This window comes from Octopus sinensis, linkage group LG7 (assembly GCF_006345805.1).
Source record: "Octopus sinensis linkage group LG7, ASM634580v1, whole genome shotgun sequence".
In the NCBI taxonomy this organism is placed as follows: domain Eukaryota; kingdom Metazoa; phylum Mollusca; class Cephalopoda; order Octopoda; family Octopodidae; genus Octopus; species Octopus sinensis.
The window spans coordinates 71,248,929-71,269,386 of NC_043003.1; the positions used below are offsets into that span (position 1 = coordinate 71,248,929).

The following is a 20,458-nucleotide window of genomic DNA, read 5'->3' on the forward strand; positions in this document are numbered from 1 at the left end:
AGGTCCGCGATGTACTGATTGCGTGACAGGTGAACCACGATGTATTGAATGCGTGATAAGTGAACCGCGATGTGGCGAGGGATTACTGTATATATATTTGATTGCACAGTACAAGTGACGCTGATTATAGTATACGTATATTTTCTTAAATAAAATTCAGTGCATCATACGAGTGCCTATGTGTGTGCATATATGTATGTATGTATGTGTGTATGTATGTATATAAACATGTATGTATGTGTGTGTATATATATATATATATAAGCGCAGGAGTGGGTAAGTAGCTTGCTTACCAGCCACATGAGTCCCTAGTTCAGTCCCACTGCATGGCAACTTGGGCAAGTGTCTTGTACTATGGCCTCAGTTTGATCAAAGCCTTGTCAGTGGATTTGACAGACGGAAACTGAAAGAAGTCCATCGTATATATATATATGTATGTGTGTGTGTGTGTGTCAGTGTCTGCCCCCCCCCCCCACTTGACAACCGATGTTGGTGTATCTACGTCCCCGTAAATTAGCGGTTCGGCAAAAGAGACCGATAGAATAGCTACTAGGTTTGACTAAAGGCGGTGCTCCAACATAGCAGCAGTCAAATGATGGAAACAAATAAGATAATAAAAGAGTAAAAGCACATATATAGGAAAATATGTGAAATCTCTGGTAGAGTTAGGTATATTTGAAAAAAGACATTCTTTTTTCTTTTTCAAATATATATATATATATATATATATATATATATATATATATATATATATATATATATATATATAAGAAAAAGAAAATGGAGATTGGGAAGTTAATCATTAACAGTAAATTGACTATCGTCCCTTACAGCTGTTTCAATTCATACTCAGTAAATATTAAGCAAATATCAAATTTACATGATCTGAGTATAATATCTTCAGACGGAAAAAATATACCCTATTTTATATGAGTTTATGGAGTCATTATAGGGGACTGAATGATGCGGAGAGGAATTTACAGGTTGACTGGAGATAAGATAGATTAAGTAAATAGAATTAGAACAATAAATGAATAAATTAAATAGAGATGATAGAGGAAATTTAAATATAAATAAGGTAAGTTTATAGTCAATAAAAGAATAGAATATTCGTTTATAAGTTATAAATAAAGTTATGAAAATTAATGAACCTGTAAACCCCCTCGCCCGAACATATAACATAACAATGCTTATCATAAACCATATCATTCAGTCTGCTATAATGAATCCATAAACACATATAACACATCCAAGGGTATACTTTTCCCCTCTGAAGATATTATGCTCAGGTTATATAAATTTAATATTTACTGAGTATTAATTGAAACAGTTGTAAGGGATGATTATATATATATATATATATATATATATATATATATAGAGAGAGAGAGAGAGGGGGGTGTAATTATGCGGATAAACGAATTAGATACATCAAATATATCAAATATATTAGTTAGGATATGAAATACAAAATATGCATATATGTATACATAAAACGAGAGAAAGTAAAAGGTGGATACTTTCAGATGAATGTTTAAATATAAATACGAGAAGTTAAAAATTACCCGCACGTTCGTCATATCTTATTGTCACACAACTTTTTGTGCATGCAGGCTTATAGTTGATATTATTGTAGTCACGTGACCGACGTTTGAGCCGGATAGTGCTATTTTTCTTTCCGGCTTTACAGTGTAAGCATGGCCGCTCAGCTAGCAATGTGCACCAAAGAAGAACAAAAAGCAGTGATCCGATTTCTCTGGTCGGAAGGTGTGTCAGGTGCTGAAATTCAACGAAGGTTTTTAGCACAATACGGGGACCGGTTCACCATTACCGTCTCTCGGATCACTGCACTTTGTTCTTCTTTGGTGCACATTGCTAGCGGAATGGTCATACTTACACCGTAAAACATGGCGCGATCAGGCTCAAACTTCGATCACATGACCACAATAGTACCAACTATAAGTACGCATACGCTGAAAGTGCTGTGACAATAATAAAGATATGTTATGGTGAAAGTGCGGATTATTTTTGACTTACGCTCGTATATAGATACTTATATTAATAGGTCCAACTTACACAGAGTACAAACGACTGAGAAAATTAAAGAGGTGGAAGAAATGCGTTATAAGTCCAACAGTTGCTTCTGGGTACTCAGCAATCCATAATAATGTTGGTAGATTTAATTCAATATGCAGCCGTATGGATGCAATTAACATTGGATAAGACATTGGATAAAATCAGAGTAAAGAAGATCTAATATTTCAGATATACAGAGAAGTTCAAAGATGGAATATTTAATATTTAATATATTTGATGTATCTAATTTGTTTATCCGCATAATTGTCTCTACGCCCGCTCAACTTGATCCCTCTTATAGTATTTCTCTACCTTGTAGAATGACCCTCCGTAAAAACATCGGAGTCTAAGTTTGCTCAAAAGATTCAAACTTTAATTTTCTCTGTCGTTTGTACTCTCTGTAAGTTGGACCTATTAATATAAGTATCTATTTTCAGAAAGAGGTTACACAATTTATAAGAATTTTATTGACTTTTAGATCAGAAATAGAAAACGAAAAGAGATGTAGAAAGAATCATAATGCATTTCCTAGTGACATTTGAGAACAACTACAAGTCACTTCTACAAGATTTTAAAGAGATTGTAAAATTATTTCCTGAATTTGTGAGATTGAAAAATAATTTGTGAGATTATGAAATAATTTCCTGAATTTGTGCCACAAAGTGTTTACAATACTATTTTCGAATGCATTTGAAGAAATATGGTTTGTGTAAGTTGCAAGGAATGTGACAAAGTAGTAGGTGAGGAGTGTGTCTGAAAGAGGGTAGTATATAACTATAGTTTAGGCGGTGGGGACAACACGCCTGTGAACCAATAGATGGAGTGTGTTCGTGAGTTAGGTCTTTGTCAGTGAGTGTGACGGCCTTCTTTTAGATGATATCTCGCAACAATATCGTCCTAGGTATGCAAGCAGAACTCCTTTATATGTATTACTCATGTCTCTTGGGGTTGATAAAATTAGTGATCAATCCACCAATTATGTTTCATATTTAATCTTCCTACTAGTACTAAAGAGAGAAATTATCACTGGTAAAATATTATCAGTGAGCATTTAATCTTTAAAATGATTGCGCAACATTCAAGGTAAACCAATTCCATTCATTTCCATTATTATCGACGAAAAATTTACAAGCTAATAATTTTAAGTCTGCACATTATCCGCACTACGTCAATATTTGTGCACGAAATTATTTAGAAAACAAGTATAGAATGACTTTAATTAATTTAAGTTACTTTTATTAGGAACGAAATCAGCTGAAGCGCTTCAAGAGGCAATTCAAGCGGCAATGAAGAGTAAAGATAAATACCATTTAGGTAAAGTAATTAATGAATGTCTAGCTTCAGGAATACCAGAACTGAAAGATGATATACAACAAGCTAGAAAGACATTAAACATTCTCGAAGGAGGCACAGGAGGTTCGATGTGTTTAAAATTTCAAAATATTCGTAATTTTATTCTGCAGCAAGAAAAACTCAAAAATCTCAGTTAATTTACCTAATTTGAAATTTCTTTGTATTTAATTTTTAAGTTACTATAACATTTTCCTTGTAGGAGTGAAAATAAAACCGACTATGGTTTTCTTAAATACTCGTTTTTAAATAATTCCCGTAATTTGAAAGAAAAGGAACGAAGCTATTGACGTTGTAAATATTATTTCGCTAATTTCATCTTTCAAAAATCATCAAAAATACAATGTGGTTGAGCTAATACGAATTATCTCCAATGTTGGCAGAAATTAAATCTCCTGATGTTTTGCGGAATCAGTTGGCAATGGCAGTTCGGCGCAAAGATATAGCAACATTAAAGAAAATCATTGTGGAGACTGAAGATGCCAAATATCCAGAACTTGGAATCGATCTCTCTAAAGCCAGACATGCCTTGAAGAGCCTTAGTGGCGGTTGGGGAGGTTTGTGGTTTTGATGTCATATTATTGTCTTTAAAGGGTAGTGGATTGGTCGATTCATTAGAAAGTTGGTAAAATGACCTTGTTCTATTTTTTCGGATATTTACGTTCTAAGTTCAAATCCCTTCAATGTCACCTTTGATTTTCATCCCTCGGAAGTCTATAAATCTTATCACTCTGGTACTGGGACATGTGTAAAAAGCTACCCTCCTCACGATTTAAAATTGCTGGCCTTGTGTCTAAATCCTAGACAATAAAGATAGCGACCAAATCGAATCGTTAGGATACCGAAAAGCTGCCTTATAGTATTTGCTCCAACTCTTTACATTATGAGTTCAAATCTAGCCGAGGTCAACTTTGCCTTTCAAAGTCGATAAAATAATATACCAGTCAAGTATTGAAGTTGATGAAATCATCTAACCCCCGTCTCAAAATGCTGGTTTTGTGCGTAAAACAGAGACCTATATTTAAAGGGTAATGAATTAGCAGGATCAATTACACATTGAAAATACATTACAATATTTCTTCTGGATCTTTACGTTCTGAATTCAAATCTTGCTTTGTCTTTCATCTCTCCGAGGAGAATAACATAAACCACTATTTAAGTACTGGTATCGATTGTATCGACCAACTCTCCTATCAAAATTGCTGGGTTTCTGTTGAAATTAGAAACAATTGGCTGTGTGGTAAGTAGCTTGCCTACCAACCACATGGTTCCAGGTTTAGTCCCACTGCGTGGCATCTTGGGCAAGTGTCTTCTTCTATAGCCTCGGGCCGACCAATACCTTGTGAGTGGATTTGGTAGGCGGAAACTGAAAGAAGCCCGTTGTATATATGTATATATATATATGTATGTGTGTGTATATGTTTGTGTGTCTGTATTTGTCCTTCTAGCATTGCTTGACAACCTATGCTGGTGTGTTTATGTCCCCGTCACTTAGCGGTTCGGCAAAAGAGACCGATAGAATAAGTACTGGGCTTACAAAGAATAAGTCTCGGGGTCGATTTGCTCGACTAAAAGCGGTGCTCCAGCATGGCCGCAGTCAAATGACTGAAATAAGTAAAAGACTAAAAGACTAAAAGACATACCTTGTATTTCTTCTGCCTTTTTGTATGGAGCAAAATCCCATTGCGGTCTCTCTTTCCTTTCAGCTTTTCGGTAGTGATAAAATAATGTACCTGTTAGGTACTGAAGTCGATTTAGTCGACTGCTCCCAAAATCATTAACATTACTGGCCTTGTGCCAAAATTGGAAATAAACATTATCTTTAAAGTGCAGTAAATTGGTTTGGAAGATTCTTGATGAGAATTTGTGTGTTGAAACAAATCTTGTTTAAATCTTGGGACGACCGTTACGCCAATAATAATAAACAAACGCATGTGTTCAATTTCACTCCGTTATAGTAATTCAGTTGGTTTGTTAATCTAACCAACAAACTAATCGATCGTTTGTTTAATCTCTTGGTTAGACAATCTGTCAACTGTTTGTCACACTCCTCCTTTCATCGCCATTCGCGATCATACCAATGATATATCTTCTCTCTTCCCTAATCCAAGCATGCGTAGTTCGGAAAAATGCCTTCATTTGTAACTTATAACTTTTATTATGGAAAATCTGACATGATTAATTACATTTCTCTGCGAAGATGAATTATTTCAAAACTTTAAAAAGTTTTATGAGAAACTATCATTATGATTTTTTTTTTTTCATTTACATTCTTTTGGCTATTAAAAGTCCTTCCGTGATATTTTATACAAATTAACCTCATTCTCTAGGGGTTAAATCACCTGAGTCTCTTCGTGAACAATTAAAAGCAGCCCAAACAGGAAGAAATAAAGAAAAATTGGAATACATTATCAGCGAATGTATTGCGGCAGGGTTTCCAGAATTAAATTCTGATATTTACCAAGCCAGAATTGTATTGAAAGACATGGAAATGAATCCAAAGCAAGGTTGTTATAAATATATTTCGAAGAAACATTCTGTTAGTTTTAAAAAATCTAGTATGTGTCTTCGCAATTCTGAAAGTATGAAAAACGTTGTGAATCTGTATTACGAAATTTTCCAGAAGTCACTAGTACATATATTTTAAGATTTTATACCACACAATGATGGTAACTTTAGATTAATCTCTATCTATGTGCAAAACTAGTCTTTGTGTAACGGCAGCTAAAAAAAAAAAAACAGTTAAATAAGTTTACTTGAAATTTATATATACCCGTATTAGAGTCGGTGTGATCCACCATAAACATAATAAGTATACTGTTTCATCGTAATTATCATTGATTTCATAAGTGAACAAATGCGATAAATGTAAATAAATATAATTATTCCTAAATGTCTTTTCATTCAAAATAGGATCGAATTTTTTTCAATTTTCAATATATCAGATTCATTGAAACAATTAATTTAATTTTGATAGAAAAAAAAATTGTTTCTAATGTTTATTCCGTACTAAATTATGTTTCATTCGATTAGAACCTTCTTCTGCTGATTTTCTACGTGATGAACTGAAGAAGGCAGCAAAAAGTAGAGACAAATCTGCTTTGGAACGTATAATCGGAGAATGCGAACAAGTAGCTTACCCTGAAATTGCCTTTGATCTTATGGAAGCTAGAGAAATCTTAAAAGAAATGAGTGGAAGCCATGGAGGTTAGAACGTTCAGTCAATAACTCATATGAAATCAATAACCCTCTAAACAAATAGTAATTGCTACAGTTTCTACTCAAATAATTTGGGGGAAATTACTACCAGCAGTGGAACGTTATCATACAAATATTTTATCTTAAACTTGTGATTGATTTTGTTTCTAATTACCTCAGCTACATCGCTTCTAAAACTGAGTTGATTCGAATGTTTTACTCTGTTTTGTTAAATGTTACAGTCTGCTCTTTTCAGATATTTTATAAATTTCAACCCCTCGAAGTTGATGAGGGCCAGCCGCATAGGTATCTGGTGTGGAGTATTTTGCGATAGTTATCTATAGTTAGCGTAAAGTCTATTTGCCAACATAAAGTGGCAGTCCCGATTAGAACGGTGTTACTACATTTTCTTAGCCCCAGGAAAATATCTTTTCCAGCTGGCTATCGACAAGCAACTGCATCCTTAACCTCGAACAAGGGAGCTAATGCCCTCACTCAGCCTCAAACTGTACCTGCGCCGGGGCTAAAATGGTAGTAACACCGTCCTAATCAGGACTGCCATTTTACGTTGGCAAATAGACTTTACTCTGTATTACTATTAGTATCTATTTCTCGCTCGGAGATTTAAAACTAATCGTTTTTCTCCTTACGAGATCAGTGACTGTGTGTCACTTTAAAAGTATACACCTCGAACAAGGCCCAGTGCTGCCATCTCTAGCCAGCGGTTATCCTGTGCCGATGAAGAGACATAACCTAGAAGCCATTAGTCCGCAGGTACCGTTTAAGGCTGCGTGGGGACATTAACACACTGTCGATAGCCAGCTGGAAAATATGTTTTTCTGGGGCTAAAAAAAGGTAGTAACACCGTCCTCATCAGGACTGTCATTTTACGTTGGCAAATGGATTTTACTCTGTAGTACTGTTACTAATTTTTCGCTCTGAGAATTGAAACTGATTGTTTTTCTCCTATCTTTAATTAGATTCATGACAATTAAAAATCAAATATCACACTGAAGTTTTGAAAGCAAGTGATACGTAATTTATTATATTTTAAATAGGAAATCTATCCATGAATACTTTACGTGAAAAGTTGAAAGACGCAATAAAAGAAAGAGATAAAACGGTGTTGGATGATGTAATAGGGAAATGTGTGGCCTCTGGGATACCGCAATTACAAGCTGACATCCATCAGGCCAGAAAAGTATCAGATATTCTCGATGGTGGTACTGGAGGTCAGATTCTTCTCGTTAGCCAGCTCTAAAATATTTTTAATTAGCATGTTTTTTTAAATATTCCATTCCTAACTGAGAAATTCGTTAAATATTAATTCATTAATGGAAATAGATACATTTTATTCCCAACTTTGTTGTTTTATGATAAGTAGGCTTTATGATAAGTGAGATTCTTTTTTATAATAATCAAATCCTTTTTGAAACAAATACAAAATCTAATTAATTCAGTATAATGTAAAAATTTGTTAAATCTTTCTCCAAACCTGTATGTTTTTATTTTTCGCGGTGCCAGACTTGAAATCTTCAAACATATTACGCGCACAATTACAAGATGCGGTTCGGCAGAGAAACGTTTCTGATTTGGATAACATTATTCAAGAGGCGGAAAATTTAGCATATCCAGAAATTGCCACTGATCTTCGTCATGCAAGAGAGACTTTGGAAAATCTTGGAGGGGGACGTGGAGGTTGGCTTAGATGGCTTACAGTCATTTCTTGAAATTTTATCAACATTTGTTACATGAAAATGTCTTTATTGTATTTTCCCCGTATTTCCTTTCATATAGATATGATATTTTCATGAGTATATATTCGATTGTAATTCTACTACAAATCTAATTTAATTGTAATACATTCGGAGGCGATCTGGCAGAATCGTTAGCACGCCGGAAAGAATTCTTAGTAGCATTCCATCCGGTTTTACGTTCCGAATTCAAAGGCTGCCGAAGTCACCTTTGCCTTTCATTTTTTTTGCGGGGGGGGGCATAAAATAAGTACCGGTTGAGCACTGCGATCAATGTAACCGATTTCCCCTTCCTCTAACATTGCTGACCTTGTGTCACGGTTTGAAAACATTTTTTATTCGGTATGGAAATCAAAATCCATTGTAAACTCAATTATGGAAACTATCTTCTAGTAGTCTTTCTTGAGTTAAATTACTAAAAGTTATCCAAAATGTTGTGGGCTTTTCAGTTGTCTACTGAAATTAATTATATAACAAATATTATTTATATAACAAATTCATTTAAAAATATTTAGCGAATATACATTATATTATAATTTTATATCTATTAAGGAAAACTTTCACCTGACAGTCTTCGGAAAAAATTAAGAGCTGCAGTTACTCAAGGTAACAAAAAAGAATTAAGACGTGTCATTAGTGATTGCGTTGCTGCTGGAATGCCAGAACTAGACAACGATGTGGAAAAGGCTAGACAAATTATGCAAGATTTAGTTGACTTCAGTGAAGAAGGTTTGCATATATATGATATAATCAAATAAGTCATTTTCAGCTAAGGGTTTAATATCTCTTCCATTCATAAAGCTTTACTTCAATCTTAATTGAACGGATGTTCATTTACCTAATATTTGTAATTTATAATTCCTTCTCTGGATAATCTAATAAATGCCTGGTATACAGAAATTTTTTTAAATTCGAAAATTTAAATTACATTAACACGTTTAAGATTGTTATCCATATATCCCAAAACTTATGATGAGATCTCAAGCTTGTCATTAGCATCTCTCATTCTCTCTTTCTATCTTACTCTTTACACACACACACAAACACTCACACGTACACACACATACACACATCTTTTCAATAAGTTTCAATTTGCTATTTAAAATTTGCTGTTTTACGAAGCTAATTTAATACTGGAGTATTTTTTTTAAATATCAGATGCAAAAACACCAGAAGCTTTACGTTATCAACTAAAAAAAGCGATTAAAGAAAAAGATGTTTCTTCATTAAAAAGATTAATTCGAATATGTGAAGAAGTTTCGTATCCAGAATTAGCGATTGATCTTCGAAAAGCCAGGGATACGTTGAATAGCTTAGGAGAAGGCCTAGGAGGTCTGGTCGTTTTTAAATTAGTTTGTTTCTAAACTTTTTCTTTTAAAGTCGATTAAAATGCTTGCTTCTCTTTATTTCGAGAATAGAAATGTATATTTCAAGAAAATATGGATTTCTTTTTGTCATGAATACTATATAGTAAATGGAAAGTTTCCGATAGCCTCAAATTATGCACGTGTTACTATAACTATATTTAAAGGAACTGAATGAATATAAAAATTTCGGGACTCTGTGTTCTATAGCAGAGTCATTGTCATGTCTAATCAGAAAGAAATCAATAATCTTGTTAAAGCAAGCTGGGCGTCATCTTTTTATTTTAAAGATAAATTTGAACATTGTTTTTTAAATCATGATTTGTATATTGAATAGGTATCTAGAAATATACAAATGATTGGAACAATCATTTTTGATCTTGAATAAAACAACTTGTCAATAAAATATTTCGTTTAAATCCGATTTTTAGGCACTAAATTATTTGAAAATCTCCATGAAAATCTTAAGGAAGCAATTAAAATGAAGGATGCCCGATACTTAGAAAAAGTTGTTAGAGATAGTGTGGTTTCTGGTATGCCAGGACTCGAAGCTGATATTCAAAAGGCCAGGAACATATTAGATATTCTTGGAGGTGGCAGAGGAGGTATGATTTAAATAAGGACACTAAATTATATATTATTACTTACCTTTTCTAAGTACTCTGTAAATTTCATAAGCTGCATGAACATTGAGTGATTCACTTGTAAATCAATTATTTATAAATAATTTCTTTGTAAAAATATGGTCAACTGTAAAAGATACCTCTGAAAACTTATTTTATGTTAAATTACTTTCCTTAAAGTAGGTGCTATATTTACAATTTAAATTAAAACAAACATAAAATGATGCAAACATTGTGTCTTAGATCTCAAAACACCGGATATTCTACGAGACCAATTAGAAATTGCAATTCGTCGTAAAGATATTCCTAGTTTGGAGAAAATAGTTGCAGAATGTGAAACTCTAGGCTACCCTGAACTCGCTACAGATTTGCGAAAGGCAAGAAACACTTTGGAAAGCCTTGGAAGAGGTCGAGGAGGTTTGTTATATATGTAATATTACTGTGTTGCTTTGACATAATATTTGGAAATGTTCCAAAAATATTTCCAAATTAATTTGATTATTTCAAACAGCATTATTTTGGTAGAAAATGTCGTGACAACATTATGGTAAAGATACAATGTAAAAATAGGAAATTAATCTTAAATTACAAAATCTAAAGACTATCAGTCACAGTTAAATTACACTCTTCAACCACACATTTCAGGCATTTCATATGTTTAGGAGCTGGGCCACTAACTATAAAGTTCTTAACATCTTTGGGATTTCGTCTTGGTGAAATATCAAATGAAACTTGTGAAGTGAAACATTTCAACCTCACAATTGTTCCCGGTAGTACAACGACTGGCTTAGGTTTCTAATATAGAAAAAATCGGTATTTTTAACATAAATCAGACTAATGTAACTTGATTGAAAAATATGTTATGACTCTCGAATCAATGCAACAAAACGCAATGTAACGACAGCAATTTGTCAAAAATCCTAAACTTCCTTTGCAAAAGGCCCATCAGTGTTTTAAACAAATGCTTTACTATTTATTATATTACAGTATTATGTCTTGTAATAAGTTGTCATCTCACAAAAGAGTCTTATACAGAAGGAAAGTGAAATGCTTGATGACGAACTGCCATAGCCTGAGTCTCAGGTCATAATATTTTACATGCTGTGACTCATCCTAAGCTGTCACTATTCACAGTAACCACTAACCTCTGCTTTTTAAGTCGTATGTTAAATAATTTGTCACTCTACTGTAGCAGGCAGAAAACTGAAATCTGTCAAACTCCTCAGATTTTCACTTGTTTTTTTGTTTGTTTTTTGTTTGTTTCTTGAACCGTTGCGTTTATCATCAACATAGCTATATTGATATCATAACAGAAGAAATTGTATTTATAGTTGTCAGTTCTGCAACATCATTCATAACAGTTTAGTAACAAATATCCATTTTCAAATAATTTTCAAAAAATTGTTATTCAGTCGAAGTTGTCATTCAGTTGAACACACACATTGATTCAAGTTCAACTGGAATTTCAATACTGTAAATAGTATTGAAATAATGATTATATACAGAACTCTACGTTTATATACATGTTAATAACCAATGGGATCATATATATTCTACGTTGCATCTTTGAGCTTCTTGTATAACTAAGGAACATTACATATTTTGTTTCGTGTTTTTGAGATTCTTGCATAACAACCTGTATGGTTATCCATTAATTTATTTCAATTCATTCAGTGAAGCAAATATAATTTAATTTCTGGAGAAATAATAGAAAAACAAACAGAATTTCATTTATCACTTTTGGTTTGTTAGGGTTGAAAACTCCAGAAATGATGCAAAAACGATTAGAGCTAGCAATGAAAGATAGAGACAAAGAAAAGCTAGAAGCTGTTATTGATGAGTGTGTAGCTGCAGGCATGCCAGAATTGGACTTGTTGATAATCCAGGCTAGAGATACACTAGAAAACATGGAAGAATATCCCCAAACAGGTTAGTAATGTGATGGGAAAAGAGAAGTGTCTTTTCTGGTATATTCGTGAAAAAACATTATTCTTGAATTCTAAATCATTCCATGTTGGTATTCAATAATTCTATCATAGCGATGAACTATGACCATGGTGATTATGATAATAACGACAATATTAGTAATCAGTAGTAATAACGATACATTCTTTATTATTTATTCATTTATTCATTAATTTTTATAATCTAAATTATGAGATAAAACTAATAATGATGATAGTGGTTCATAACGATAATTTTCATGTCATTACATATATGCGTATAAATACATACAAATATATATGTATATATATATATGTATATATAAGTATTTATATATATAATATATAGTATATATACACACACATATATATGTATGTATATATGTGTGTGTGTATGAATATATATACATATATATATATATATATATATATATATATAGAGAGAGAGAGAGAGAGAGAGAGAGAGAGAGAGAGAGGGAGGGAGAGACAGAGAGAGAGAATGGATTTTATACATAAATTTCCGATAAATATTAGAGGGATCTAGTTCTATAGTTACATTATTTCAAGATGGTATTATGAATTTCCTTTAATAAATGTATTTTGTATATACCTTGGTACCCATATCGCGGAGTTACAAATTTGACTCATGGCAGCTTTTCGGATTGCTTGGATTCCCACGGTTATCATTGGACATATTTGTTATCCTGGTATATCTTCATCTACAGTGAACTTATGAAATATTTTGCCTGCATTATTAATCTATTAAGCCCTTTTTATTTATATACATGTATATGTGTGTGTGAACATGTATGTATATATGTATATGTATATTTATATATATACATATATAAGTGTGTGTGTTTGTATATATATATATATGTGTGTGTGTGTGTGTGTGTGTGTGTATGTGTGTATGTTTGTATATATATATATATATATATATATATATATCCATATTTATTTAGGAAATCTAATAGCTGTCAAAAGGGCTCTTAGCTATGCTAGTTTTAGACAAGAATTTGTCTTTCCTAAAACATTTTCACAAGCTTTTTTACTCACATTCTTGGTTGTTTAGGATCCAGATCACCTGAGACATTACGCAACCAGCTTAGGAAAGCAACTAAGCAACGGGACAAATCCGCATTGGACAGACTTATCGGCGAATGTGAAAACGCAGGATATCCTGAGTTGGGGTCTGATCTCCTGAAAGCTAGAAGCACGCTGGAGAATTTAGGTGGTGGTCGTGGAGGTTTGGTTCAACATTTTTTTTATTGCATAAAAGTTCAACTAAATTATCCTTGTTGAATAAGCTTTTATTTTAGTCAGTCATGAATGTGTGTATAATTATTTGGATATATTAAAGCATCATATTGTATAATATGTGACTGTAAGTTCACATACACACAAACACGCGCGCACAAAAAGGTACACATGTAAGTTAGAGGTGTTTTTGTTCATTCTAACGTTACATGTTCTTACCTGTCGTTTATACATTACTTTTAACAAATAATGTAAATACAATTGTTCATCAACTCTTTTCTTGAGATATAAGGTTATCGAAATACGAGCTTGAATTTGTCGTAAAGAAATTCATTATATATAAGGTGATTAAGAAGTCCCTTTGCATATTGATTTACATATTTTATAAAAAGACGATGAGAGAGTATTTGTAAAAAAGTCACATTGTACTAGCATATAAACTTATATTTATTTATATATATATATTATATGTACATATATATGTGTATATATATAAACATACGTATGTACATATCCATATAATACATATACACACATATGTATGTATATATGCATATGTATATATATGTATATATATATATATATATATATATATATATATATATATATATATATATATACATATGTGTGTGTATGTGTATGTGTATATATTCTTTTATTCTTTTACTTGTTCCAGGCATTTGACTGCGTCCATGCCGGAGCACCTATACATACATATATATATATATATATATATATATATATATGTAAGTTATGAGAAGTAATGGTCTCAGTAAGACTCAAAGGTGTCAGGTAATGCTGAGTAAGTGCTATGGATAGACTATAGTTAAGCTCGGTGATTATGCGAATAAGGAGTCAACGGAGGTCATATATCAGCATATGTGTATATAAAAAATTTTCATAATGAGATAAAAATCAAAGGCTGTGAAAGATTTTAGAACATTCATAAATAGGTCTTACAGCTGTTTCCGGGATATTTCATATATCCCTTCATCGGAGACGGTAGGAGAAAATGGTTAAGCAATACTTATTCTAGATAAGATATGAAATAGAGAGCTGTAAGACCTTCTATTTATAAGTGTTCTAAAATCTTTCACAGCCTTGGATTTTTATCTCATTATGAAAATTATATATATATATATATATATATATCAAAGAGCTGCGGAAACATCAAAGTTGTAAAGATACATATTTAATATGCAGATGTACACATTGGTTGGCTATTAGCGTCTGAGTTAATCTGTTCTTTAACAATCTTGATTTTTATTTGCAAAATATCGAAAATCCTCCTCCTTACCAACCATGTTTGGTGGAGTTACCCAGACAACAAGTTGTACTAGGTTGCATTTTACCAGTATCGCTTTCTAGTGGAGAAATTGTGCGGCACACGCTTAGCCGACCTCCAGTTCGGGTTCAAATAATTCTCTTGCGGCATCTAGGGTCTTCTACTTATCTGCAGCAATAAAATACAGCTTTTTTTTCCTAGGGAAGAAGGTGTAATGTAGTGAGAGCAGTCTCGTTTCTCCCTCTGCGTCACCTGTTTAATTTCTGTATAAACAGTCCTAATCTTCATTGATTACTCGCTAGAATTTCTTTGAGCTACAGGCAGGGATTCCTTCACTGTGGCGGTTGAGTTAACACACATTTGAAACAATTGAATACTTCTACAATCGTAGCTTCATGGAGACATTTGAGATTTTCTACTCCCCTGCGTCGATGCCTCTCCAGTTGAAGGGTCGTGTCCTCACTAGTTGTTGAACTTCATAACTTCAAGCATCTTCCTCTACTGATTTCCTTCTTTCATTTTTCCGTTCTTCCTCTCTTTTGTTTGTTTGTTTATTTATGCAGATAAGTCATCGGCATATTTAACGGATGAATTATCGCGTGCGTACGTATGTGCGTGCGTGCGTGCGTGCGTGCGTGCGTGCGTGCGTGTGTGTGTGTGTGTCTGTGTGTGTGTGTGTGTGTACAGTGCTGAATGGAGAATGTTTTGAGAGCATATACCCCAATTTCGCTAATTGTTTTCTGTACCTCTTTACTTAAATGCAAACATAGACGCTCTTTGGGTTCGTCTATATTTGGTCCAGGTGTAAATCTAGGATGTGACAGTTGAAGAGCGAAGGGACTACATGACCTCTGGAGTGGCACTCCAATCTACTGGAGTGATGTGACATATTGTGGCTTGTTCAAGGAGATACCTTTTAAATTACTCCGTAGAACGCTTAGCTCCTATAAGGAATCGTCGTTCGATGTTTTTCTTTAAGATTAAATGTGAGAAAGAATTTGTTTCACAAATATGAATGTAGATTCAAACGTTCACCGTAAAGTATACATTAAACACTATTACTTTTAACTTAAGAGTAAATAATATAAGCTACTCTACCTGATGGGCCCTCTTTGGTTCAGTCATGCGTATTTCCAACTGAAAGGTCTATTTGTTGATTTATCGCATGTGTATGTGTGTGTATGTGTGTTATTACAGATACACAATCAGTGTGAACGTACACGACAAGGCTGGTTATGTTTTTCGTGAACATCATAATTTATTATTTCTATAATTAATCTTTCCCCCATTTTCTGAAGGAAAGATTATTTATAGAAATGATCGATGTTACAAGCACACTTATTTTGACGATAAATGAATTAAACTGTGCATAATATGTTTGTTTACTTCATTACATATTACATATATATTATGCGCATATGTTATCATATTTTCATCCTTAATTGCTATAAAAATTTTCATATATGGTTGCTAGGCACAATGACAGCGGAAAATATACGCGAAAAATTACGAGATGCTATGATAGAAAAAGATAAACGCAAACTTGATAAAATTCTTAGCAAGTGTGTTGCTGTTGGATTGCCTGAACTTCAAGAAGATATTCAGCAAGCAAGAAGTATCTCTAACATCCTTGCAGGTGGTACAGGAGGTTAGGAATGAGTTCTGTATATTCGATATTAAACCTTGTAATTTTGTTACAGTTATTAAATATTAGGCTTCGTAGATAGAATAATTATTTTATATGTATAGTATATTGAATATTAAAAACATTATGATGTCATATATTTCTTTTTCTTACCATGCTGCGAATCATTGCTTCTATAAAGTCGATTGTGTCTCACATACACAATATATTGAGACAAATATTTTCGATCGGTTGAGATAATTCAAATAGTGAGCAGACATTTTTCATCTACGGATGTTTCAAATATAAAACAACAATGAAGAATGATAATTCCAGCAAGATCATTAAAGCCAGTTGGACGAAACCATAGGATATGTTTTGGTATTGTTCGACATCCACAGCACTAAGGACTGTAGTGACACTTAGAAATATCAAAACTATGATTGAGAAAAGATACCTCATAGAAACAGTCTATATACTAAATAAAAGCAGTAAAATCTCATATACGTTATACAATGAGTTTCTCTTTTACTAATTGTTATGGTTATCTCAGTAATTAATTTTAAAAAAACAACTTATTTAAACTCTTAAAATAACAAACAAGGGAATTTTCTAATTCTATCTTCAGCAGATATATTATTAACACACGTGTTTTTGTATAAAATCGTAGTCTGTGTAGACAAATGTTATTTACATTTATTCTGATATACCATTAGAAATGCAATCTCCCGATTATCTGCGTGATAAATTGTCACAAGCAATCGTCCAGAAAAATGTCCAAAGCTTAGAGAGAGCAATAGAAGAGTGTGAAATTGCTGCGTATCCTGAACTTGGAGCTGATCTCAGAAAAGCAAGAGATACTCTTGAAAGCCTTACCGGAAATCGTGGAGGTTAGCTGCATTATAGCAATTTTAAATGTTTACTTTTCTTCATCTCATTCCTATGCATCTATATCTTAAAAAATTAATTTATCTCAAATTTGAAACAAAGTAAATTATATACGTATAAAAAGTACCATAGTAACAATTTTTGTTTACGTTTGAAAACAAATTCCCATACATTCGTAATTATATTTGGTGAACAGATACAGCTATCTCTCATTCCACTTCTTTACAGAGAAATAAAAAAAAACTCGTAGATGTTTATGATTCATGGCTTGATTTAAATTTTAGGACTGAAAAGTGCTGACACTTTGCGAGAAAAGCTAAAGACAGCAATGAGACAAGGGGACAAGGATAAACTTGAAAGTGTTATTAATGAATGTGTTGCTGCAGGCATGCCGGAATTGGATACTCAAGTCTATAGAGCAAGAGATGCTTTGCAAACTTTAGAAGAAGATCTTAAGCGAGGTCAGCATCTATTTACTTCATAGGCATCCATTATTAGGACTCCTTGCACGCTAGAGAGAATAGTTAAATTCCAAACCACTATTAGGATAACATTTTGAAGGGAATGAAATATAAACATTTACCATCTAACTCCTGAACCAATGGCTTCAGACTTTTTTTAGCAAATAAAATAATTTGCTAGGCGAAGTCTTCTTCAGAAGGTACACCTTAGATTAAACATATATACACGAGACAATCTAATATATGCCCCGTGCTTATACATTCTAATTTTTTCAAATCTACCGCGCAAGCGCAGCTCCTTGCCGGCTTTGTATTTATATGAATAATATATAGTCTACTGACTACATTTTACACGCTAGGCCACTGGTAATGGAAATTTCTAATATTTCTGATTACCCTTTGATATTATTATTATTATTATTATTATTATTATTATTATTATTATTATTATTATTATTACTACTACTACTAATACTAGTACTACTACTACTACTACTACTATTGTGATTATTATTATTATTATTATTATTATTATTATTATTAACAAGGCGGAGATCTGGCAGAATCGTTAGCACGCCGTGCAAAAAGCTTAGCGGCATTTCATCAGTCTTTACGTTCTGAGTTCCAATTCTGCCAAGCTTGACTTTGCCTTTCATTATTTTAGGGTCGATGAAATGAGTACTAGTTGAACACTGGGGTCAAAGTAATCGACTAATTCCCTTCCCGAACTTTTTGGCCTTGTACCAAAATTTGAGCCCATAATTATCAATATTTTAAATCGTAATTACAAAGCTATTCAAAGGGCAAGATTTTCGTGTATTTGTGCTAAACCTATATATATATGTGTGTGTGTGTGTGTGTGTGTGTGTGTGTGTGTGTGTGTGTGTATGTATGTGTGTGTCTGTATGTATGTATGTGTGTATGCATGTTTGTATGCATGCATGTATATGTATGCATGTACGTATGTGTATATGTATTAATAAATTTTTGTATTGACTCTTCTCTTAACTATGCTGTGATCTATTTTAAACATGAATGGCAAACCGAAGTCAGAACGATTAAGAATCAGCTTACAGTTTTAGAATATAAATAACACATATCGAAGCTTTAGTTATATGTTGAAATTGGATATTACTACACAAAGCCATTGTCTTTTATATTTCTTTAATCTGTGTTATACGTTTTGAAAGTTTATTTTCCGTTTGGGTACTATATTGTATTTTTTGATTGTTAGGATTTAAATTTCCCGAATTTCTCAGAGAAGACTTAAAATCTGCCATTAAGCATAAGGACCGAGAATCTTTAGAGAAACTGATTCGTGATTGTGAAAGGTCAGGCTATCCAGAGCTTTCTTCTGACTTACAGATGGCAAGAGAAGTGCTAGAAAGCTTAGGTGGAGGCCGTGGAGGTTAGAGCTTTTATGTAAATTATATCGAACTGTATGATTTTAAAAACATAAATACATATTAAGATAGAATAAACTGAGTTAACTTATAGAATTATTTCAAGCTATTAGCTGATAAGACATTATAATTGATTGGCTTTCAGATCACATAGAAAAAGATAACCGTTTATGTAAATTACCAAGATAATATATATATGCTGTGAAGTAACTAAATAATATTCTTTTGAAGTTGGTGCAAAATAGCGACTTTATTAAGCTCACAGTTAATTTTCAGATACTGCAAAATTATATACGGAATACTAAGTTTTATTCAAATGAATATCTATTACCAGGCGATATGACTCCTGCTGCTCTTCGTCAGAAACTTGATGACGCTATAAAAAATAAAGATAAACGTGCCTTAGATAGAACAATACTGGAATGTATATCTGCTGGAATGCCAGAACTTGATGATGATATACATAAAGCCAGATGTGTATCGGATATTTTTCATGGCGGTACTGGAGGTTAGCTATACTTTATACACAACGTGTTGCTCATTAATTCCTAATTAATAAAATTAAATTTCAAACAAAAGTTAACTAGAAATACACATTGTATGACAATGGATAATGATACGCAAACCCAGCAATATATTTACCGTGTGAATTAATGAGTAATTTTTGTATTAAATATTGAAAGTTTTTACAATTGTAACTTGTAAGATGTTATACATAAAACATAAACAAATATCGATGCTTGATAGAGTTTCTATGACCATAAAAATTTGGCATATGATATTAGTTTGATTGATTGTTTTTTTCTTTTGCTATTCTGATCAACATTTCAATTTACTAGAAAAAGTATCTCCTGGTGCTTTACGAGATCAATTAGCCAAGGCAATTCGTCAAAAAGATCTTACAAATTTAGATAAAACTATAAGTGAATGCGAAAATGCACTCTATCCAGAATTGGGACCAAACCTTCGTAGAGCAAGAGATGTTCTCGAGAATCTTGGTGGTGGCCGAGGAGGTTAGCACAATACCTATTAATTTCTTTGTGATCTATTTATTCCTGAACTTATCGAAAGTATTTCACTCGTAATTAATATCATATTTGAAATATTCATACTGTTAATTTTTACAAATACTTTATTTCTCTATGATATTTAGTATTGTAACTCACGAAAACCATTTACATTTGAAATTAAAATGCTAATTTGTTTGATATCTACACCTTTTCAACTAA

General features: G+C 32.7%; 1 protein-coding gene across 1 annotated transcript in view; it reads left to right on the plus strand.

The window, feature by feature from the left end:
• LOC115214248 overlaps positions 1–20,458 on the plus strand; it is a 255,736-nt gene that overhangs the window by 180,644 nt on the left and 54,634 nt on the right. Inside the window, exons 61-76 of the mRNA XM_036504830.1 lie at positions 5,757–5,933; positions 6,460–6,633; positions 7,683–7,856; positions 8,149–8,322; positions 8,931–9,107; positions 9,537–9,710; positions 10,174–10,347; positions 10,609–10,782; positions 12,118–12,294; positions 13,384–13,557; positions 16,328–16,501; positions 17,194–17,367; positions 17,650–17,826; positions 19,061–19,234; positions 19,564–19,737; positions 20,069–20,242. Of these exons, the coding sequence (XP_036360723.1) occupies positions 5,757–5,933; positions 6,460–6,633; positions 7,683–7,856; positions 8,149–8,322; positions 8,931–9,107; positions 9,537–9,710; positions 10,174–10,347; positions 10,609–10,782; positions 12,118–12,294; positions 13,384–13,557; positions 16,328–16,501; positions 17,194–17,367; positions 17,650–17,826; positions 19,061–19,234; positions 19,564–19,737; positions 20,069–20,242 (2,796 nt within the window). The remainder of the gene's footprint in view (positions 1–5,756; positions 5,934–6,459; positions 6,634–7,682; positions 7,857–8,148; positions 8,323–8,930; positions 9,108–9,536; positions 9,711–10,173; positions 10,348–10,608; positions 10,783–12,117; positions 12,295–13,383; positions 13,558–16,327; positions 16,502–17,193; positions 17,368–17,649; positions 17,827–19,060; positions 19,235–19,563; positions 19,738–20,068; positions 20,243–20,458) is intronic.